The sequence below is a fragment of the Syzygium oleosum genome, unplaced genomic scaffold (assembly GCF_021117445.2).
Source record: "Syzygium oleosum isolate NSW1041296 unplaced genomic scaffold, Sole_v2.1 Sole_v2.14, whole genome shotgun sequence".
Classification (NCBI taxonomy): domain Eukaryota; kingdom Viridiplantae; phylum Streptophyta; class Magnoliopsida; order Myrtales; family Myrtaceae; genus Syzygium; species Syzygium oleosum.
This window is the reverse complement of record NW_026607498.1, coordinates 2,457,480-2,480,827: the sequence shown is the minus strand read 5'-3', so window position 1 is coordinate 2,480,827 and position 23,348 is coordinate 2,457,480. Positions and strand designations below refer to the sequence as shown.

General features: G+C 43.2%; 3 protein-coding genes across 3 annotated transcripts in view; 2 read left to right on the top strand and 1 right to left on the bottom strand.

Annotated features, from left to right (window-relative positions):
* LOC115684451 (putative casein kinase II subunit beta-4) overlaps positions 1 to 23,348 on the top strand; it is a 100,551-nt gene that overhangs the window by 6,149 nt on the left and 71,054 nt on the right. The gene's annotated exons all lie outside the window — the stretch shown is intronic.
* Positions 1,970 to 5,442, top strand: LOC115684467 (metacaspase-1). Its single transcript, XM_056317972.1, is given in 6 exon segments — positions 1,970 to 2,346; positions 2,349 to 2,507; positions 3,257 to 3,587; positions 3,869 to 3,989; positions 4,100 to 4,318; positions 4,815 to 5,442. Coding segments are annotated over 6 exon segments (1,122 nt in total). The 5' UTR covers positions 1,970 to 2,114; the 3' UTR covers positions 4,875 to 5,442.
* Positions 7,712 to 16,125, bottom strand: LOC115684445 (eukaryotic translation initiation factor 4G). The gene is made up of 10 exons (XM_056317968.1): positions 15,964 to 16,125; positions 15,524 to 15,749; positions 15,181 to 15,329; positions 14,860 to 15,012; positions 14,562 to 14,635; positions 14,420 to 14,476; positions 12,856 to 14,220; positions 9,538 to 12,716; positions 8,369 to 8,563; positions 7,712 to 8,278 (listed from the first exon to the last, which is right to left on the bottom strand). Exons 2-10 carry the CDS (start codon positions 15,682 to 15,684, stop codon positions 7,948 to 7,950), a joined length of 5,664 nt encoding a protein of 1,887 aa, XP_056173943.1. The 5' UTR covers positions 15,685 to 15,749; positions 15,964 to 16,125; the 3' UTR covers positions 7,712 to 7,947.

Below are 23,348 nucleotides of genomic sequence, written 5' to 3'. Positions count from 1 at the left end.
GTGGAGAATTTTCGATATACTTATAAAAATGTAATCTGTTGACAAACACGACCAAGACAATGGTCTCATTTGTTGTCGTGGAAAGCCATCACGATGGTTGTCATTTGAGAGGCGCGACCACCACGAAAGAAAGTCGAGGAGTTTAGACCGATATCCAGCCCTCGGCGTACAAAAGTGACCATCGTCATGGTTGCCTATCAACTGCGACTACCGCAATGGAGGTCTCGTTCGTTTTGATAATGCCAATACCAGCCCTGCCCTGCCCCGGCATTGCTTATTGCCTCGCCCCCTAGGCCGGTGTATTGTCTTGCGGATGATTTTCGGGGAGGAAGTTTCATCCCAATCCGGCGGCGTCCGGCAGGGTAGACATTCCCCGTGGAAGAAAAGTATCTCGCCCCTAGAGCCTAGATACATATTGCCTGGATTGTTAAGATGGGTTCAGGATCCCTTCTACAAAACCCGTAGGACGCCTACGATGGTCGGATACCGATTAGGTGATAAGTATCGAATCCATCGAAGCCAACCCGCTTCTATTCCTAGGCGCCGGCTACTGGGGGCTTGTCATTTTCGATGGCCCGCCACAAGACATCTCCCGAACTTCTTTTCGACCATATCTAGAACTACTAGATGACATTTAGTATTAAAAAAATAAAAAAAAACCAATGTCGTCCTACCACTTCGCTTCTTCGTTCCGCAAATTTCTAGCGTTGTCTTAAGATTTCGAAGCGGCAAACGATGGATCGTGTGTGAAATTGCAGGATGGAGGGTTCGGGAAGTCTCTCTATCTGTCAATGTCGAGCACCCAACTTTGGAACACGACGTGGAACTTGCCCTTGGTGTCTCCTCCTTAAGCAAAAGAGAACGCGTCACGACTTGAGAATCTAGAAAATCTCGTCGGCCACAAGGGCCATGAAACACTCCTACCAATCTCTATCCAAATTCCCTGTGAAACTGACTAGCAATCTAGTGAAATTATCGCTGGCCCCGTGTTCTCGGACCATCTTAATGGCCTCTTCTCCTCCGTTAAGTATCTTTTTCGTAAAAAAATGTGTCTCAGGAGCACTTATCGAGTAACCCGACTAAAAGCGACTAGTCGTTTCGCGTGTTACGACGCGTGTCTGTTTCGAATTAAGCATATGCTTAATTAGCGTCTCAAGAGCGCTTGTCGTCGTGATTATAGCGAGGCGATAAGTCGTCGCCACCCCGATTACATTTGATTGGGCGGGTGCTTTGGAAGTCAAGCATTCGAAGAGGTACGGTTTTTGTTTTTTTTTTAGGAATAATGACACAAATAGTCCCTAAACTTTTTTGGGTCAATATGCAATGTGATCTTTGAATATTAGATTTGTTCAATGTAGTCCATCAACTTTAGCTTAATGTGCAATGTGGTCCATGAACTTTTAATTTATTCAATATAGTCTCTAGACTTTCGGTTCATGTTCAGTGCAATCCCTAAACTATATGAAAATATTCAATGCAGTCTCCGAATTACATTAGAATATTTGCATATAGTTTATGGATCAAATTGAACATGCACCAAAAATTCGGGGATGACATCGAACATATTAAAAGTTCAAGGGCCACATTACACAATAAGTCAAAGTTTAGGGATCATATTAAACAAATTAAACGTTCGTGGACCACATTGTATATCGGACCAAAGTTCAGGAACTGTCCGTGTCATTTTCCCATTTCGCGGATTTTCGACCCGGTCGGGTCGGTTCGGGTCGGGTCCACCTTTTTGGGGTGTGGGGGGAACAGTGGCCTGCGCGCATCCCTCCAATCAATGGGGTCAAATGATGATAACAACGTTACCACAATGCAACGTCAATGTCATGCGGACGCAATACTCGTCAAAATCGAAGTGAGCCTCCTCCTCCTCCTCCTCCTCCTCCGTCATCTTCTTCGTCTTCGACGAGTCCCCCGCCGTAGCCCTTCGAATCGTCGCCGCCGCCGATCCTCGCCGGAATCGTCTCTCCGCGAATCATCATCATCGTCGGCCGCCGAATTCTCTCGACCGCTTCTGCCCCTTCTGATCGTCCTCCGCGCTTCGCCCGACCACCGAAGGCCCTCGCGACCGCGATCCTCCGGCGAGATACAGCGGAGAGAGAGGGATGTATCCGCCGCCGCCGCCGATGATGCTGGTGAACTGCTCCGGCTGCCGCACCGCGCTGCAGCTCCCGCCGGGGGCCAGATCCATCCGCTGCGCCATCTGCCAAGCCGTCACGAACATCGCCGATCCCCGCGCGGCCCCTCCCGCCGCGGCGCCCCACGCGGCCGCGCTGCACCCGCCCCCGCCGGCGCCGGCGCCGGCGCCCTCGCCCTACGGCCACGCGCCGCCGGGGCCCCGCCGAGCCCGCACGGGCGGAAGAGGGCGGTGATCTGCGGGATATCGTACAAGTACTCGAGGCACGAGCTCAAGGGGTGCCTCAACGACGCCAAGTGCATGCGGTTCTTGCTCATGAACAAGTTCCATTTCCCTCAGGAGTCCATTCTCATGCTTACAGGTACTGTTACGATCGAGCTCGATCAAAATGTTCCGCGTGTTAGATTTTTCGTAGTATCCATCCACCTAGAAGCATAGGTCGGCTGACGCTAGGGCTGGATTCACTGGTTTGCTCGCTTTGGAGATTTGGCCTTTTGAGTCATTAATTGCATCTCGGCGCTAATTGCGCATTATCTTTCTTGATTATTATGCGATAGTTTGGTTCAAGCAGTGTCCACCTTTGCTAGGCCGAAAAGGAAGATGTTGGGCGATGTTAGACTCGCTAGCTATCGTTCTGATTTCATTGTAGATTTTATGACATTATTGAGCGGATACTTTGATGCTTTACTTGCTCGTGGTAGCCGCAACCAGTCATAGATGAGTCTGACATTCTTCTGAGTAATACTGCAATGTGTGGCTTCGAACAGTGAGTAGGCATTGATCATGTTATGTAGAAATTAACCCGAGTTTTGTTTTTGGGAACATCCACCAATCATCTCAACGGAGAGTCTTCTCTGGAAAACAGGATGCTGCGAAAGCTAGCGGTAACCGACTGTAGCAAAATTGCAAACTTTGCCTCCCAGAACGTCAGGACACTCTTGACTGTGGTTTAGATTTTGTGCCATTTTCTTGAACATGCTGTAATCTAGACTCTAGTTCTATAAGGAACCCGGCTCTGGATGTCCGCTTGCAAGTTTTTATCATCACTGCATGCACCTTATACAAAGGGAAAGTCCTCAGCGCAGTTATCATTTGAAACTTGTATTGCAGAAGAAGAAACCGACCCTTACAGACGTCCAACCAAACAAAACATGAGGATGGCATTATATTGGCTAGTACAAGGCTGTCAACCTGGAGATTCCCTTTTATTCCATTACTCTGGTCATGGTTCGCGGCAAAGAAACTATAATGGTGATGAAGTTGATGGTTATGATGAAACATTGTGTCCCCTTGACTTTGAAACCCAGGGTATGATTGTCGATGATGAGATTAATGCAACAATTGTGAGACCTCTTCCTCATGGTGTTAAGCTTCATGCGATAATAGACGCTTGCCATAGTGGCACTGTACTTGATTTACCATACCTTTGCCGAATGGACAGGTCAGTTTTCCTATTCATTATTACTGTTTTCTTAGTGCCTTGAGAAAGAGCTAGGTATTGCCAAGGTTATGGCATCTTTCTATCCGTAAAAAAGAATGATTGAGGTTTTGACATTGCTAGACCGAAAGCATGTCGATTTCTCCACATAAATTACGAGTCATTGTCGGACCGTCAATATGAATTCTATACCACATTTAATATACTAGTTCTGGCCATCTAATTTAAGCTGTGAAGCCAGTTCTCATCTACATCCTTAATGCGATTTTCTTTCGTGGTTAAAGGAGTGGCCGTTACATATGGGAGGACCATCGCCCTCGATCTGGTATTTACAAGGGAACAAATGGTGGAGAAGTCATTTCATTCAGTGGCTGCGATGATGACCAAACTTCAGCGGACACATCTGTAAGTATTTACAAGAAGTATGCACAATATCTATGAGCATCATAATTGCAGTTTCCAGCTTCAGAAGGCAATAAAGGAATTTATTTAACTTCATACCTCTTTCCATACAGGCTTTGTCACAGGTTACATCAACTGGAGCTATGACCTTCTGCTTCATCCAAGCGATTGAGCGTGGACATGGATCTACATATGGTAGCATACTAAGTTCCATGCGTGCCACTATACGAAATACAGGAAATGATGGTGGTGTTGGTGTTGGTGGTGGTGTTGTGACATCTTTGATTACCATGCTTGTGACTGGTGGTAGTCTTGTTGGCGGGCTAAGACAGGTACTTCCTATGGTTGCGTTGACTACTGCATGATACACATTCTAAGACAGTCAGTACTAGAGACAGTCAGGTGGCTTTCCCCATAGTGTCCATCCTTTTCTCAAGAAAACAGTGCCCTTTTGGTATATAGTTCTTTTAAATAGAAAAACTAAAGGCACACTAGATATTCAACGACCTTCACAGGATGTATGGCACGGAACGCATGTATTCTTATTGGTAACTGTGTTTTATTTCGCTTAGGTGGTGAAAAGCGATGTTGGATAGTCTCGCTCTAGTTCTAGTGCCAGAGAGTTTTTGGCGTCACATAAATAAGATAGATTCACTTTTTGCGCGGTGATACCTGGCATGAAAAGGTATGAGATGGGGTAGTTCAGGTGGAAATCGTCAAAGAAAGTGGCATGGGAATCTCATAGCTGGAACAAGGCACGAGATTTTCATAAGAAACTGCGTACTGATTTCAGATTTCTGGACTGATTTCTGAATGTTCTTTTAACAGGAACCGCAATTAACTGCCTGCCAGACGTTTGACGTGTACACAAAACCTTTCTCCCTATGAAGTCAGCAAGTACATTGTTTGCCATCTTTGTATTTTCGTTGCCATAGGTTCAGTACAGTTAAAACGCAGTAAGTACAATACAGAGGGACTGAGAGGGCATGGGTTTCTACTTGTGAAATGTTATTTCTAGCCTGCTCGTCGGATTGATTGATTGTATTGCTGAAGCAATATATGTTCTTGTTGGTAAGTTAATTGTAGTGATTACTTGAGCATGTGAACTTTGTGCTGCCTTCTATAGAATATGATTTGAGCTAACATACTGAAAAGCTCGGCCCGAGTACAAGGACTACTGTGGAGTATGGGAGTACACCTGTTCGAGGCCTTGGCAGCCTCTAGGCCAGTCCTGGCATGAAGTGCGAATGCGTGGGCTTGGAGATCATCTCAAATTGAAAAGCTCAGCCTAGCCGAAGAGGAATTCATAGTCTGAAAGATCCTAGCGTTCGTGCTTTAGTGGGTCTCCAAGATCCTTTTAATAACTTGTGCTGTGCTGTAGGGATATATTATACCTAAGCCTGCAGTGGGCGTGCGTACGCTTGAGAGTACATATGTAATAATTGATCTTGTCTGATGACTATGAGCAGAAGTTGGTCTTGGACATGGAGGCCTGAAGTCTCTCCTAAAGGTCGGCTCGGCTTTTGCCGGACTCCTCGATTTTCGTTTTTCCTGCTGTAAGCCTAACACCTCTCGATTGAACTGGTCTAATTGCTGTGGACTCGAACTCCAGGATGATCGTTCCTTTACTTGTTTGCAACCTCCCCAACTCGCCATTGTCGTTTCCATTACTGAGACTTCATAACATAGGTCTTCTTACAGTTAAACTTAGTTACACTTTTATTAAGTTTGCGGCATGATTGTTTAACTAAATTCTGAACTTGAAGTTGTTAACTAGCCCTTTTTCTCACCAAGAAAATATTCAGTGGTTTGTAAGACCAATAGCTACCGTGGCGTGCATTTTTTTGCTTTGAACCAATTATAAATTAACGTGCATATATTGATATGAATTTAGTTAAACTAAATAGAAAATCTCAATTCGCCTCATTTTTCTTTCTCCGTCTACACGTCCTCCTCCACCTCCAGGCTCTAGCCACCTTGAGCCCAACCTCCCCGCCTCCCTCCACTGTCACCACCGGCGGAGTTGTTGGTGCCGCGTCTAATATGACCACTATCGAGCGTCCGACCCTTTCCGTCGTCTTTGTGGACGGCATTCCTTTCCTTAACTTTGTTGTCGCGGACCAAATCGGGAGTGATGGCAATGGAGTTGCAAATCTCGAAGTCGACTACCATCGCTCGCGGCCATGGACGAGACGTTGCCATGGACGAGCCGGTATGGCCAAATTTGAAGGGAAGGTTGCTCAAATCTGGAAGCTCGACAGTGGTGATGATGATCGCGGCGGGCAGTCGGTCCAGATTTTAAGGCATCTGGAAATTCGCCATCGGATCTCGACCTTCAGGTGTGGAGTTAGTCGTCGGGATCTCAACTTCACCTGTTGCTGTCTTGACCTTCAGATGTCATGGACGAGCCTTTCCTGTCCACAGAGAAGACGAAGAAGAAAAGCTTCACGATTCATTCTCACTTTCTCCTTTTATCTGTTTTTCTATTTTCAAGTTGCATTGTTTGAAGCAAGCGACGCGGGGCTTCAAGAGTAGCCTTCATATTTGGGCTCAGCCGAACTTTTAGATATGGAGCCGTCGTGCTTCCGGCCATGGCTTCCAAATTTGGAACTCATGGCCGGGAGCTCCAGATCTTGAGCCATGGCTGTGAGCAATGACGGCTCGTCCGGTGGCGGCGGCCATGGACGGCTATATCTCAAGAGCCGGCCGCAAAGACGCCTGAACGCGGTGTCGATGGCCATGGGGTGAAGGTCAAATCCGAAGAAAAATTAAGTGGGTGGGAAGAGGATGAAGAGAAACCAGATTTTAAACTTTCTAATCCAACTTAGCAAACACGTGTCAACAAACTATTGGACATGAATAAAGAAAAGCAAGTCACGTCAGCAATTGACAAGCACCGAATATTTTCTCCCCTGTTTTTTCAGAGTTCGACATTCAACAACTAAAATAACCAGACAAGACAGTTTTGAACATTTTAAAAAGAAAACAACTGCAAGGCGCAGGAGGGGGCGAAGCAATGCCGGGGGATTTAAAAAGCAATGTTCGAGATTTCAGATTTCGGCCAGGGAAACGCCGACATGCGATGCGACCGTATGGTTTTCGGTCGTTTTCCCCGTTTGTCTAATCAAAAATCCCCCACTTGGTATTCTAACTTCCATCATGTTCAGCTGCACCCAACAAGAATTACATGGGAAACTCAACCCTCGAGGACCCTAACGACGTGAAATTTAGAAAATCGGAGGATACGGGCTCTACCTACGCCAGCCAGAAAAACCGGATTTAACCGATTCATGGAGCTCACGGAGTATTCTACAGTACCTCCACAACGTGATCGGGGCTCCGAGGTCGATATTCAAGGGGAAAATTATGGTACCTCCCGAGCTCCCCCGTTCCAAAGAAGATCAGATTATTCATGAGACCAAAAATCTTCTAAAGCTGCTTGAAGAAGAATATAGACAGAGTCCACCTCAAACGGCTCTCGACAGACATAAAGCCACCATCCTTCAGAAAGAAGGGATGAAAAAGCACTATCTCCTTCTAAAGCAACATCATAACTACAAAGAGGTAAAATCTTCAAGTAAACAGTTTCCTTGGACTCCAAGCGATCACAACTCACAACCATCTCACAAGAAAAATTCAAAAAAGCATTCATTCAATCCCAGCCCTAATCTTTTTCCTGGCAATCATATAATTAGAAGACAAACCTCAACTGATACGAGACCGGATTACTAATTTCTATATTATATTGACCATATGTATTCTCCCTAGTATGAAAACAAACACTTAGCTCGAGGTTAATGCTCCATTGAACCTCTGGATTTTGCATTTGATCTTTCAAAGAATAAAACTATTCCATGGCGTGGACAAGGACAACCAAAAGAGATTATCGTCCACCCATAAGAAAAAACTTTCTATATTAAATAGCAACTACGAGAGATACACTGAGTGCCATCTTAATCATCTAAAAGAACTTGTCTAAAATCCTTGAGCTTGTACGTCCCGGCGGCCGAAAATCCTCCAACCGCAAGTTGGAGCTAGACAGAATCTCGTTGAAAACAGTGTCACCTTTCTCAGATTTGATCACCTCCAGAATGCTTCCAAGGACGTCCGCCGCAAGCCCAGCTTCTACAAGCTGTCCAGGTTCTTCTCCGCCTACGTGTATCAAACGCCCAATCTCCCTCAATGGAATCACGTCTTCAGCAATAACTTTGCCAAAAATACGGCCGAGAAACTCGGCTGCTTTCGGGGCATCGTTGACTGTATCCTCCAAAGTAGTGAGCACAGACTCGAACCTGGGACAGTCGTAAAGGCAGTGAGCAAGGACCATATGTACGTTTCATCCATTAATCATCGAAATGAAAAACCTAAACATAACATCGTACCCTTTGATGAGGTCCACCGGACTTAACATGCATTCTTGAGACCTAGTAAGGTTGATTAGAAGCTTGGCCAGGAGATCCCTTTCCAAGTCTTTCCTTTCAAAGGAGTGTGTAACCCAGAGAGAGATCATGGAAGGATAGAAGCTTGGAGAATTCAAGTCCTTGATGCATAAACTAATTTCCTTCTCATCTTTGGCACTGAAAGTAGAAACAAAATTATTAGCATATGGTCCAAAACAACCTAATAAAGAATTGCACCAGATATCTTTATCAGCTTTCAAATGCAATATGCCCTTACGCAAGAAAATACTGAAGCAATGCGTGAGCACTATAAAGAGGTACTCGATGCATCTTGCATACCAAGATTACATCAAACACAATATTAATTAGAGATTCTTCTCTCCTCTTTTTCCCCCAACCGTTTTCAGAAATGATCTAGAAAGCTACCAGCTTCAGTGAATACGAACAATTGCCTACTTAAATTAACAATGCAACTGAAGTTGCCGCAAATCTGCTGGAGCATAAAAGTATCTCTTGTCTAAAAAGGTCAGAACAAGCAGAGGGCTACCCAAAACATAACAAATAAGTACCAATGGGCACCCTAACCAACGATATTGTTGTATGGACAGTGTGGTGAGTGGCTTAACCTAACCAAAAGCAGAAGTTTGTCATGCCTGGATACTGGAGGCACAAGTCTAGGATGAAAGCAGGGGTAAACGCAGTGTCCATTTTCAGTCAAGTTAATCCACGAGAAACAAGAAGAAACTATGCATGAAAGACCTGACTTAACATACTACGATAACAAGATTACAGAATCTCTTCTTAGATCACACTAAACTAAGGCAGCAAACCATAAAAAACCAAACTAGAGACCACTGGCCACAGAAACAAGATTTCGAACATCCGGCACCGAGCAGTCCAAATTGCCAATATAAGAGTCTACAAGCATCAAGAGGGAAGGAAATGATTAACATAAAGTGTTGAAAGTGTTGTAAAACATTTCCCAATTCAATGACCGCCCCCGCCCGCCCCCCCCTCTCTTAGCCGCTTATTTGGGCCTAACATAAGAAGTCTTAAAATGTAGTCATTAGAAGGACATCCCAGTGACAGTTGAACCTCCAAAACGATGAATCCTGAAAATAATATACAAAAGAGAAGTTAATAATATGTACCTATAGAATTCTTTAATTGCTGCAATGGACATAACTCTCAGTCTCTCTTCTGACCATACTTTCTCTGAAGACATATCCTGAGAGGAACCTGTTCCCTGTACTCGAAGTGAAGGAGAATTTCCACCAGATCTATCAAAACCTTCTCGGCTACCAGGCCTATTACGATGCACACCAGATTGGTCATAAGCACCAGAGCCTGAAAGCCTATCTGCCATATGACTCGTCACAGTTTCCCTTGAGCTGTAGCTTGTCTTCTCTACAGAGCTAAATCCATTTGAACCGTCTGCTATTCTTCGAGAGTCCAACAAGCCGGAGGACATATCAGCTACTGAAGTGCTTGACACTGATGACGGCCCTCTGAATGACATGCCCCTGGCAAGCCCACCCTGAGGTCCTAGAGTAATTGAATGAGAATCATCACTTAACCTTTGAGGCAAAGGAACTGCCAATGGCCTGGGCTCATGAGGCTGTCTTTCTTCAAACCGAACATCCTGACTGCCCTGCCCACGGACCTGTGACTGCAACCCACGGAAACCACTGGCCTGGGCATTTGGAGAGGATAACATACTAGAGCCCCTAGAAGAAAAGTCCACTGGCTGTCCTCTTCTTGAAGGATTGATCCCTGGACCACGAGCATTTCTGCTAACCTGGTGTCGTTCTTGAGCAGCATCTCTATGAACTTCATCAATCTTCTTTGGCCCTTCAACCTTCCTCCTTTGCTGCCATTTATTTTTCCTTAAATCAATTGAATCTTTTAACATGAACCTAACCCTTGAGGAGAGATTCATGTTATTTGACAAAACCGACATCCTCTCAAAATATGCATCCATGGTGCCCTTTGCTTTTACATGGTCAATCATCTCCCCAATAGTACTCATTAATTTGCACAACGCCTCAATGTCCTCCTCCTCAGGAGTCTCATGTTGACCCCCCAACAGTTTCATTATGCATGAATGCATTATTTTCTCAGTTAACATTTTCTTCTTATACAACTCCCCAATTAATCTGATGTTTCCCAGCATTCTTCTTCGGGCCTTAATCCTCTTCTCCTCTCTTTCTTCTTCAGACTGTTTGATCTCGCCCTCCTCTTCAGCTTTATTGGCTTCCTCCTCCTCTCTTTCCCCTCTCTCAAATTCTTCCTGGCACTTGTTCAAAAGCACCCTCTTAAAAGTAATCTTATCATTATCTTCATTGAAATGAGGCAACTCTACAGCGAGATGACAACATAAGTTGGCATACATTTCACAAAATGTGGGCTCCATCAAAGCCTTATCAAAAATCTGAGAGATAAGACTGTTAAGAGTGGTTGCATTGTCAATGTTAACTGCTTTCACTTTCTCAAACAATTTCTCAAAATTCTGAGGAGTCAACTTGTTTAAGATAGCTTTCAACTGCCTCTGCTTAGCCTGTTCCTCATCCGTAACTTTACCTACTTCATACTTCTTCTCAGCCCTGTGCATCATCTGTAATGGAGTCTGAGGAGAAGGTATCAGACCCTTCTGCGGGAAGCTAGTAGCACGCTGCCACCTGTCAGCATCAGAATTATTTCTCTGCATCCCTCCCTGAAATCCCGGGGACTGCACTGGACCAGATAGTATCCCTCCTGCATATTGGACAGGAGTCTGTACACGAGGATTCCTCAAAACACCGTAATTACCTCCTTGGCCAGGTCGGAGACCTGGGTTAGGCCCAGGGCCCACATCAAGACGCAGATCGCGCCCTGGACCAAAAGGACCCAGTTTACTCCACTTGTCGTCATCAACCAAACCACTTCCGCGGCGATCTAGCCGAGCACCCCCACTTTGCCTGTCTGTCGTTCTCCCAGGACTGGGGTGAGAATCACGGTCAACAAAACGAGAAACATTAACAGAAGGATTGAATGCCTCGGCTATGTCATGTGTCACTTCAAACTTCCCGGGAAGATTAGTACATCTCTGCGCAAATTTCAGGAGAAAATCTCTAGAATATTTTCTTGCGACAAACCCGTTTCTATTGTCGTCACTTGGCACAAAAATATCAACCTGTTGCCCGCTAGTAGAAGGTTCCAATGCTGGTGACGAGACATCGGCAGCATCTTCCCAGTCATCTATCTCGGCTTTAACTTGCTGAACATCATCGCTCACCACAGCTTCTTTTGGAGATGTCTCAGCTGCTGCTTGGTTTGCATGAATGTCCTCAGAAGCAATCTCTGCGCCTCTGGAGGACTTAACTGCTTCTTTCTTTTCCTCTGGACCTTTATAAGCCAAATACAGATCGAGAGTTGCCCCAGCAGCATCAGCTTTCTGGAGAAATTCTTTCCTCTTTTTCTTTCCTTTAAATATATTACTTGAAGACCTACTTATTTCTGGAGCAGGCATATCTTTGGGAACTGCCATCTGAACTGATTTCAAGCTGCCTCCGACACTTTCTGTAGCATCACCATCATCCCCAGCACCTGCTTTGAAAGAGTCGGACATTGAAACAGAAGAAGAGTCAATCACCTCATCCATCCCATTTACAGAGGCATCTGCATAAGAATTGTCACCATGAACACTAGCTAAAGGAACAGCATCATGAGGGGTAGCTTCTCCAATTTCAGAATCCACAGATGAGGATGTAGGCATCTCCAAATTTCCCATCGTCTTATCAATATCTCGATGATATCTCTCTTCGTCCAGGCTGGTCCTCTCAGCTGTGCTAGTTGGAATCTCCTTCCCAGAAGCTTCGACCAATGGGACAGAATCCAGGTCACCCTCTTTGATGATATCAGAATGTTCTAAAGAGACTGAGACAGAAGAAATCACAGAACTATCATCAGACTCTTTAGACTGTTCAACAGGCCCCGAACTATCTAGTTCTCCTCTGTCAGCATCCGCATTAGCCAAAATTTCATTTTTCTCGGCAGACTCATCTTGAATTGATTGTTGGGAACTCTCTGAATTATCAAGAACCAGTACACCAGAAGAAATTTCAGATGACACAGAGCCAATGCCTTCCCCAGCACCATGGTGCTCAAGTTCCACGTTATCGGGAGAAAGAGCATCCGTTGTCGAAAACGATTCACTTACAGACTCTAGAACATCTTCACAAATTCCTGATGGGTAGGTGTTAGTTGTCTTAGCTTCCAAATTCTCAAGCACCCCACCCTGAGTAGATTCCCGTAAAGCTACGGCTGAGATTGAGTTTCCTTCTTCAGCAACCTGTTCAAGAACGCTAAAAAATATCACATGCTAATCGGCAATTAAAGAATACAATACAATATGGACCTAGAAGAATTTTAAATGCAGTTATGGTTATGGTTGCACAAGAGTTAGTCTGAGAACTGTTGGTACATCGTACCATGATTGGATGTGGGTCATCCCCTTTCTTTCCTTGCTCATGATTCTTCATAGAATTGGACCTGCTAAGGTTCTCCATTCTCCTTCCAGCAACATTAGCCGAAGCTGCTTCGGCGGAAGAGCGATTGGCAGTTGAAGAACTGGTTACAGACCGTTCCCCAGAAGCACCAGTCAAACCTACATGTTGTTTATTAGGCCCTGGCAATGCCCCTAATTCACTTCCAGGTTCCTTCGATAAAGGGCCTCTGGGAACCTCAGAATCTCTAGATGCTGAATTCCCAGAAATCTTGACAGCTTTAGGTGATTCAACCTTTTCAAAAGCAGTTAAGACACTTGCAGAAGATAAATCAGTAATATTTTCACCATCAGAACCAATTCTGGGCTTAGATGTCCCCTGCGCAAGAGCTGAAGGAGGAGCATGGGAATTTTGCATTTGATCCTGCTTGGGTGGCTCCACAGCTGCTCGGATAGAGATACCAGTCCTCTCAGGAAGCTGCGAATTATCTTGGGAATTCATTAATGTCATTCTTTGAGCCCCTTGGTTGACAGGAGGATTAAATCTTGGTGCCTGAGAGGTGGGGGTTATCTGAGTACCAGGTAGGGGAAGAGAACTTTGGGCAGGGAAGAATAGAGGGCCGGGACTGTAACTGTTTGTATAATAGCTGACTGGATGGTTTGATGGGTACGATGATACATGCTGCGCTTGAGGAGGTACGTTTGGATGAGACCGGATTGATGGCCCTCCATCAGAAAACCCCTCTGTTCGTTTATCAAGCCTCACCTCTTGATGTGTTTCTGGGTGAGTTATTTTGACAGAAGTCTTGCGAGGACCTCCAAATTTCGCTCCTTGTTGTTGCGAATATGGACTCATACCCATTCCCAAAGTTCCCAACTGGAGGGAGAATTGGGTATTAATCTGAGCCCCAAAACTCATGCCCTGACCCTGATGCATGATGCCCTGAGGTTGAATCATATGGGACTGCAGACCTGCGACAAACATCTGCTGCTGCATTGAAGGAGGAGCATTTCCCACAGGTAGCATAGGCATTTGTATTGGCAATTGAAGAGAAGCGGATGCCATTCCTTGAGACTGAATCGAAGTATTGGGGCCATTGAACGGAATAGGAACCTGTGGCTGGTTAAAAGGCATTTGCATGGAAATTGCAGGCATGAGGTGAGCTGGAGGTTTCTGTGATTGTGCAGAGGGGGGAATGGGAGGGACTTGATCCTTCTTGCCCTTCGGAACAGTAAGGCTGTCCCCAGTATTAGACTGGTCAGTTGCACCTAAATCTTGCTTTGGTAATGGATACTTAGGAGCAGGAGGAACTGGCACTGGTGGACCACTTTTAATAGCATCATGGCGAGCCTGTTGGTATTAAGACGACAAGCTCAAATGACATCAAGAAAAAATTCAACAATATGCATGCCAATCCTTTCATTGTCTCAGCAAAGTAATCATATCCCTTGCATTCATGCGCACATGCACGTTGGTGTAGGTGCACTAAATCCAATCTTCACAAGTAAAGAACCAGAATAGAGGGAAAAAAAAAAAGAAAAGGACGCACCTGATCACGTTTTTGCTCATCTAAATTTGGTGGAGCGGAGCTGGTTCTGGCAGGAATCTACAGGCAAAGTTGCATTAGAGAAATCAGCACCATCAGACAAAAAAATTAAAGAAGTCAAATGGCATACAAAAAGGTAGATTACCTGCATTCCATTCATGAGACCAGGACTTAAAGTGCCAAACTGGAAAGAGAATGGTTTAGAGGCATCTCCAGGAGCTACGCCAAGATAAAAGACAATTCTGAATATTAGCCAAGTCCTTGTAAACAGTAAAAGATAGCAATTAAACAAACTGGCCAGCTGGCCGTCTTCTCGATAAGTATTCCACGAGAAATGGAAGAATCAATTAAACAGCAGATAAATACATTTCATATCTCGCAGATAGCAAAAGTAGGATATCAGCTAAAGTTTGCATTAGCCAGCAAAAGGCATAACTGCATACCCTTTTGAGGAGTCGAAGGAGGCGGCATTTCAGAACTCACGGCGGGTGGTTGAGAAGTTGGAGCTTTCGGAACAGCTCGGATGCCTCTATTGGAGGCTGGAGGTGTTTCAGCAGGCCTGGCAGTGGCGCTTGTATGTCCACCATCAGATCGTCCTGCAAATGCACCAGAGGAAAATAGAACAACAAAATCAGCCATAAACAGCAAAGAGGGAACATGAATATATATACTTCCTCTCGCAATCACACTCGATCAAAAGCAACCGAGACACGACACACACCGAAGGAAAGTCGCGAAATTTATTCCGCCGACGACGTCATTACCCTGCGATTGGGGCTGGGGCTGCACATGGACACCGTTTTGCAGATTATGCTGGGTGGGAGGGGCACCCGCGGGGGGCTCCGAGGAGATATTCGCAGGCCGCACGCTTACCCTAGATTGGCCTCCTTGCACATTATTAGTCTTCTTGTAACTGCGACACGCCAAAACACAACCGCACACAAAGACCACCGCAAATCGTCAACAAAACAAACGAAACCCAGCAATCAAAATCCAACCTTTCCGACCGAAACGGAATCGGAATCCGGGCGGCGGGGGGGCCGCGGATTCCCCCAAAAAAACTCGTTTTTTTTTTTTTTTTTTTTGTGGTGGTGGGTTTTGTTTTACCTTCGATTGGAGGGGAGGGAAGGGGAAGGGGCGGGGGCACCGCCGCCCTTACTGTAGCCGCCCGAGGAGGCCCGCTGCTGGCTGAAGCTCGCGGATCTTGCGCCGCCTCTACGATCTTGCGCCGCCTCGCTCTTCTGGTACCTGGGTTGATTGAAGGACATATATCCCGCACTGGAAGGATCTCCCCCACACAGAGGCCGCGTCGGTTCGGGTCGATCCCTGTCCCCTGCGCCCGCCCGCCCCAACCGGCGAAAAAAAAGGGAGGTCTCAAAAAACAACAGCAAACGACAAGAAGAGCAGATCGGCAAATTCCGGGCCACAATCACCAAAGGAAAACCCGGGGGAAAGGGGCGCCGGCAATCGGAATCGGAGACGGCGGCGGCGGGGGGAGGGGCCCCGATTAGGGCTAGCTCGAGGGAGGGGGCGGGGCGAGGGTTTACCTGGGAGGGGAGCGGAGGCCGCAGGAGGACCGGGAGGGGGCGAGCTAGGGTTTCAATCGGTGGCGGTCATGAGGGAGGGAGGAAGGAGGAGCTGCACACACACGCGTCTAGAGAGAGAAAGAGAGAGAGAGGGGAGGAGGAGGAGGAGAGGAAATGGGAGGGGAGGGGGGCGGTGCGTGTTTTTTCTTCACTGTTTTTGGTGTGTGGGGGTGTGTGTGGGAAGAGGGGGAAAAAAGGAGAGAGTTTTACAGAGGAGAGAGAAACTGTGAGGGAGAGATGGAGAGAGAGTGAGGTGGTCAAAAACTACAAGGCAGTTTTTGTAGGGAGATGAGAGAGGGAGGGAGGGAGCGGGGTTGAGAGAATGGGTTCATTTCTCAATTTTGGGGAACCCCTCTTGGTTGGGTTTTCCTTCTCCTTCTTTTTTTTTTTTCCCCACCTCTCACGGTCCAAAAAAGAGATTGCTTTTTGGGAGGCTTTTTTTGAGAAGAAAATTAATTGCTCCTATAGATTTTCTTCTTTTTGGGATTGATCTTAGAAGCCGGGGCGGCTCGCGATTGTGTGTGTGATTACTTTCTTACTCTGTCTTCTGATGCCGATAGAGATACCGGTTTACACGATAGAGCGCCGGAGATGCAATTATCGCGTCGCTCGTCTCAATCCCGATCATTAAATGATATCCCTATGTTAAAATCTCGATTTTTGTTGCCGATTTACGAAAAGCCAACGGTTTGTGGTGAGTATCACTTCTTTTTTTATCGTAAATTTCCCTTTTTATGCACGCTTTATGAGTGACCCGCGACGATCCTCTCCCCCTTATTTATTGATAGATAATAGTGATAATCGTCGATTTTCAGTTTATGTTAGATGGCGATTGGAAAGTTGCTATTTTGATCGAGCTTTGTCATGTTGGGATAATGAAGCGGGAATTTTCTCAATAGTAGCAGGCATGGATGATTTCTCTCTATTTTACCTTTTCTTGCACCTTAAGGCAATCTTTTTCCTTGCCATCTCAAAAGCAAAAGTAGCATGAGTGCTACCATGTTACAAAAACTCTTTCACCAACTTTGTACAATGGTCCTACCCAAATACATTTCCTCTGTCGTATATTTAAATTTAAGAAGCCAAAGCATAAGTTTCCATAAATATGAATTAGGCAACAAGATCGAGTGAAGTGAATTAAGTTTGTTAAGAAGTTTCATTAAGAACTTCCTTAATGAGCAATTTTTAAAAAAAAAGGGCAAAGAGAAGCAGAATATAAAGCGGAGAGGGAAAGAGTGGTTGGGGGCGAGTGAAAAGACGACCTTGCCCCGTAAGTTCTCCATTGCCCGTTATACCCTCCACAAAGTCTTTCAATTACATTGCCACGTGTCAATATGGGATGGTCCCACTTGGGCCGCCCTCTTATAAATGTACAATGTTTTTTCTTAAGAAATATATATATAGAGCAAACTATAGACATTTCGATTGGAACGAAGTTATTTTATGGAGAACACACGTGAAATTGGAAATTCTGTCAAAAAACCAAAACTTTTCTATTAATGTTATGAAAAGTAGGCTATTGAGAATTGTGGGTCGCATCAAATCTAGCAATATGAATACGATTTAGCACATATGTCGCATTCGGTAGATACTTTTTGCTATGTAGGTTGTTTTTTTTTACTTGTTTTTGAAATACCTTTTTTTTACTCTCTCCTTCCGATATCATAATTTGTGAGAATCTAGTGGTAAGTATAACAAATTACTTTGAAAAAAAACGAAGCAATTCAGATCAAATATAAAGTTTCGGGACTTTTTACTTGTAATGAAAAATATCTGAGCTTTAAAATATATCAAAGAGAGAACGAAAATTATATCGTTTTAGTAAAATCTACTTTTTATTGATAAGGTTTTATAGATTGCCATTAACTTACCACATGCTGCTAGAGGAGGCCTATTATTACTTTAGTGTTATTTTTTTTCATAGTTTGATATTACGACTCAAAAAATTTCCAGAAAATAAACATAAATTTTTAGAAAACCGAGAAAACAATCCTAAAATATATATAATTGCAAAACAAACAAAAATGAAGTAAAGAAGAGAGACAAGGGCAACCACCGCCACCCGCATCCGACTCTCGCCAAGACCATCGAACGTTGCACGGCCCTTGTCGTGGTTTGCTTGACCAACCGGCTAGCGAGGGCCGCCCGATCGCAGTCCGGCCCTGGGGAAGGCCGAGGCGGTCATCGGCCGCCGCCAGCCCTCCGCCTTCCATCTTTCTCCCGTTAAACTTTTTTTTCTCTTTGTTTTTACTCCATTCCTTCCTTTTTTTTTATTTCTTTTGATTTTCAAAGTTTTATTTTAAGCTTTCGTGTTTGACTCCTGACGATGGTAATAACGAGTCGTCCTCAGCTGCATATAGCAAGTAACGACCTCTTAGGACAGCTTGTTCGAGTGTCTCCTCCGTACATTTTGATGTTTGTGATACGTTTTATAAATAAAAGATGTGTGTAGTCAGAGATGCTGTAGAGATTTGGCCTTAAATATTAAAAAAAAAGGAAAGAGTTTGATTTTTTATGGGATAAAAGTACCAAGTTTGAAACTTGTGCCGGTTGGGACCCCTTAGTTCTCAACCTTTTTTTCGATGCGATTCAGCCCTGGAACTTGTCTCTGCTTGACTTTTTAGCCGTTCCGTTAGGACTTGAACGCACGAAAAGAATAAACTTAAGGGAAAAAACCATCAAAAACCCTAAATTTTGCCATCTGTGACATATTTATCCCGAACTTTTTTTTGTAACACCAAAAACTCCGAACTTTGCTTTTTGTGACATATTTACCCCAATGTATTTAGTCCATGGGCATTTTCGTCTTTTTTGCTTTTTCTTTTTCCTTTCGAGCGAGGGGGCCTGCATGCGCCGGCAGTCCAGCAGAGGCCGCCCTCGCTCGCCCGGCGAGCAGAACCTCGCCACTCGGGCGTCGATCGAATCGCCCTCGCACAGCGTAGCGAGGGCGGCCTCGCCCAGATCTGGCCGAGGTCGACCCTCGCCGGGCGTCGGCGAAGGGCGGCCCTGCCCGCAGCTCGGCGAGGGCGACCCTCGCTCGCCCAAGCGACAGCGGACCTCGCCAGGAAGCTCGCCAGGAAGTCCGCCAGAGCCGGCGAGGCGCCCTCGCTTCGGCCAGCCGGCGAATCGACCTCGCCCCGAGACATCGGGCGAAGCGCCTTCTTCAGAGGGCGAACCTCGCTTAAGCCAGCCGTGAGCCCCCCTCGCCAGTCCAGAACAGAGAGCGACCTCGCCTTGAAGCGTGCGAGCCTGCCATCGCCGGAAATGAAAAAAAAAAAAAAGAAAAGCGAAAAAAAAATGCATGCCATGGGCTAAATATAAGGCTAAAAATGTGTCATGAAAGGCAAAGTTACAGTTTTGGTATCATGTAAAAAGTTCGGGATAAATGTATCACATAAGGCAAAAATTTGGGGTTTTTATGGTTTCCTAAACTTAATAGAAATCCTAAGATGCACAGAGTATTCGAGTTCTATGACTTAAATGCGCGAAAACGAGTTTTAGTATCGAATTGCCCAACCCGACACAATTTTTAGGAGTCCTGTAGTCAGCATCCCCTGTTTCTATCTCTGAATAAGTTAATTTATTTTAAGTATATCGACGAGACAATATATTGATGATTGGGAAAATAGAATTGGCATAATAAAGATGAGGGGCATTTCATGATTTGAACTCATGACTTGTGTCATGTTTGACAAACTGTAATTGAAAAAGTTTAAGTTGTTAAAATAATGAATCGACACTGCATTTATAGTATATTTTTAACAATCTCCACTTTATTATTTTCATGGTCAAATTTCTAGCGATTTTTCGCTTTTGGTAATCACATTATTCACTAAATATTAAAAACATCTTTACGTTTTCGTATGTAAAAACGAGCAATTTGCATTTCCATTCGATTATCGTAAGTAGAATTTGAAGATAGTTTGTCTAAAAAATCTAGAATTAGTAAATGGGAAAAAAATCCAAGAAATTATTTTGATTACTCCACGAAATGGTCTTGCAAGGTTGAGTTCTATTGATATTTGTTTTTTTTTTTACCTCTAGTTCTATTGATAGGTTATTAGGCCCTCATTAACAGATTTATTCAAGTTTTCTTTTTTTGGTTGCCATGCTTTGTTCCTTTTCACCTAACCTAACATTATATCACAATTTTGCTAGTTTTGGTAAGACTTAATATATATACATTTTCCACGAAGTAGAATTGAGTACTAAATAATACAAGGACTCTTAATGTCATACTCCGAAACCTACCAAAATAGAGAAGTGACATGGTCATCCTTCCACACAAAGGACGCGGCCTCAAATACAACCAAAATACTAACTCCAAAAAATCCTCGTTGATATCGCTCTCGCTTTATTGGCCGCTGATCGAGAGACCTAAAAAGATTTGGGAAAGAGAATGATGAGCAACCACAACTTAGTGAGCAGTAAATATCTCTTTTAAGCAAATCGAGCAGTCACTATGCATATATATAAGTATAGAGCAATACTAGAAACTTATAATACAACTCTTTAATATATATCAAATTAATTATGTATCTTTTCATTTCTATGAAGTTTTATATAAATTAGAAATACTCATTTAAATCATCTCAATTCAAACATTAATGGTCAAGTCCATTGATCAATTTCATCAAAATTACATGCTAATGGTCTATTCTACCGGCCAATCTCAAATCACATGTCAATGGTCCATTCATTTACAAATCTATTACTCAATATCAAATCATGATCATAACCTTGTGACAATGCGACCAAGATTTCCTCCTTGTCGAGGTCTCCTATTATTATAGACGGTGGCTTGGCCATAAGGATATCCTAACAAGTATGCGTATCCACAAATCCATTAATGGATTCACAAAGCATCAACACCAATCCATAACAATCCTCAAAACCAAAACCATAATCAATACAACAAATCGATTTACTGAACAAAGCATATAATTTTTGGCAACTCAACTCATCCCATCCATGAGAATACCTTTTACAATTCATTCAATAAACATTTCAAATAAAAAATAGGGTAGTAAATGCTCGATCCGATCCATAAACATCACTTTTCCTCTTTAGCCAAATCACATTTTCTACATAATATGTCTTATACTTTATATTTTCAAAATATGAGTTTACAAACTTAAAGAAGAAATAGCAACATTCACCTATAAATGCCCAAAAATCAAACAACGACGTTTGCCCGAACCAATGATTTCGTAATCCTCACAATTAAACGAGAAATGATGTCACAATAACTACGAAACGGCTAAACTATGCTTAAACGCTAACAAAATGACTCCTACGAGATAACAAATCGCTCACTCAAAGCGATTGTTCAAGCCCGAATGCAACATAGAACTTGAACGCAAAACCTTAAAATTTCACTTCAACTAAACTGTTGCTTCAAATCGAATTCCGTCAAACCCACGACTCCACAATACCATAATCTACTATTTCCATAAATTCCCAAAACTTAACAATTCAAAAATCGGATTTTGCGGCTCAAATTTCATAAAACTTCGAATATACGACCTAACTCCGAAAATTACTCCGATTGGACGAATAAGGGATGCGAACACTTACTGGGCATCGCAAAATGTAGTTGAATCAGCTTGACAAGGCGTTCGTAGCGAGTGCCCCTCTTCTTTCTTCTTCCTTCTTCTTTTCGTTTCTTTTTCCCTTTCTTTTCTCCTCTCGCGCGAATGAGCTCTCGGTCTTAAAATGACCTGAGCATCACTGTTCAGCTTTTGCTGACTTTTCAACTTTTCTCTTCTTCTTTTTTTGGCTTTTCCCTATCTTTAACTTTTCAAACCCAAATATTACACTTAAGGATTCTAACATGCTTTAAGATTTGTTTTGTCAATCTCTCTGTTTTACACAATGTACTCGTAGTCTTACTTTTTCTAATCCAACATTCTAATTTCAATATGTATGGCAACATTGTACCTATATATGAAAAATGAGAGTATGATTTTTTCTGCAAAAACAAACCCTTCATTCCATCAAAAGCAGTTAAAATATTACAAAGAAGAACCATAGCCTACATTAAAATGATAAATCAAAGAAACTCCACCAAAACCATGTATTTAACTCTATTTGGAAGATTATTAAAATGAAGATAAGATGATAGTACTAGAGTGATGTGGTCATGATGTGGTCATCTTAGGTGTTGTGAATTTATTTTTTTAAATTGAATAGTTAATGAGGACTATAGTAATTTTTCTTAAGAAAATTGGTATGTGCCTTTTTTCTTCTATATTTTCAGGTGAATTTTTTTTCTTCTTCTTCCTTTTCTTTGCGGAATCGAAAAAATATAATAGTTTAATATTATTGTTCTTTTCATTACAATCTTTATAGCCAAACAAACAATTTATTACATATATATAACTCATATTAGGGGAAAAAGATCATTAACTTAATCGCTGGCCCACGGCACCTCCATGGATTGATCTCTTTTGTTATTTCCCTATCTTCTCCTTTATTTGTGTAATAAAGTAAGCTGTTTAACCGTCACTTTATATTTTTTTAATCATGAACTCGATATCTCGCGCAATCTAAATTCCACTCATTATCAAATGACAATGATCATGAACTTGCAACACATGTTAATATGTACGATTAGAACGTATTTCATGCTAAGTATAATTACACTAACATCTAAAACTTTAGGTCAGTATCTCATACTAAGTAGTAAAGTTTTGTTTAGTTTCACTTATGTGCTATTCTTTCAATCTCTAACTTTTATTGACATGATGATGTCATAATATATTGTGTGGTAATGTAAAATCTAAAAGATATTAAACGGTTCTACAATTAATTATACACGTAGATATTTTATAAAAAAATTGGATTAAGTGTTAGCATTTCTAGTCAGAATTCGAAGGAAAAAATAAATAATAAACAAAAACATATTATAGGAAGGCACGTCGACGCCACACAAACAACTGCAGACCAGATATTATATTGGATCCATTTATCTAAATTTTTCTTTTGCCACTCGCAGTTTAATAAGTATAATCAAAGAACACTTTTGTCAAGTCGTTTATTTACTTTTATTTACTGCAATTTAAGTTGCAATTTTAAATTCGGATCGGATACACATCCTGTCGTACTTTAAAAGGATTTATCAATCGTGAAAATTCAGTAAAAAATCACCATTTTTTTTCTATTTTTTATTTCGACTATTTCGGTTGTCTCGTTCTTGCTAATAGCCTAATCCTAACCAAATGAGGCCTCGAGGACTAAACCCTAGAAGGAACATGTGCTCACAAGCTTTCCCCTAATTCAAGCAATGACTCCTCATGGAGATGCATTTCTAAGTCAAGAATCAGGAGTATTTGGGAAATTACCAA

What these genes read in the sequence shown, in the direction of transcription:
- LOC115684445 (XM_056317968.1), bottom strand. Translation starts at nt 15,684, where the DNA reads ATGTCCTTCAATCAACCCAGGTACCAGAAGAGCGAGGCGGCGCAAGAT. An exon ending in GCCCCAGCCCCAATCGCAGG is followed by an intron (nt 15,013 to 15,180) that starts GTAATGACGTCG and finishes GTGCATTTGCAG; the next exon opens with GACGATCTGATGGTGGACAT. An exon ending in ATGAGCAAAAACGTGATCAG is followed by an intron (nt 14,221 to 14,419) that starts GTGCGTCCTTTT and finishes TAATACCAACAG; the next exon opens with GCTCGCCATGATGCTATTAA.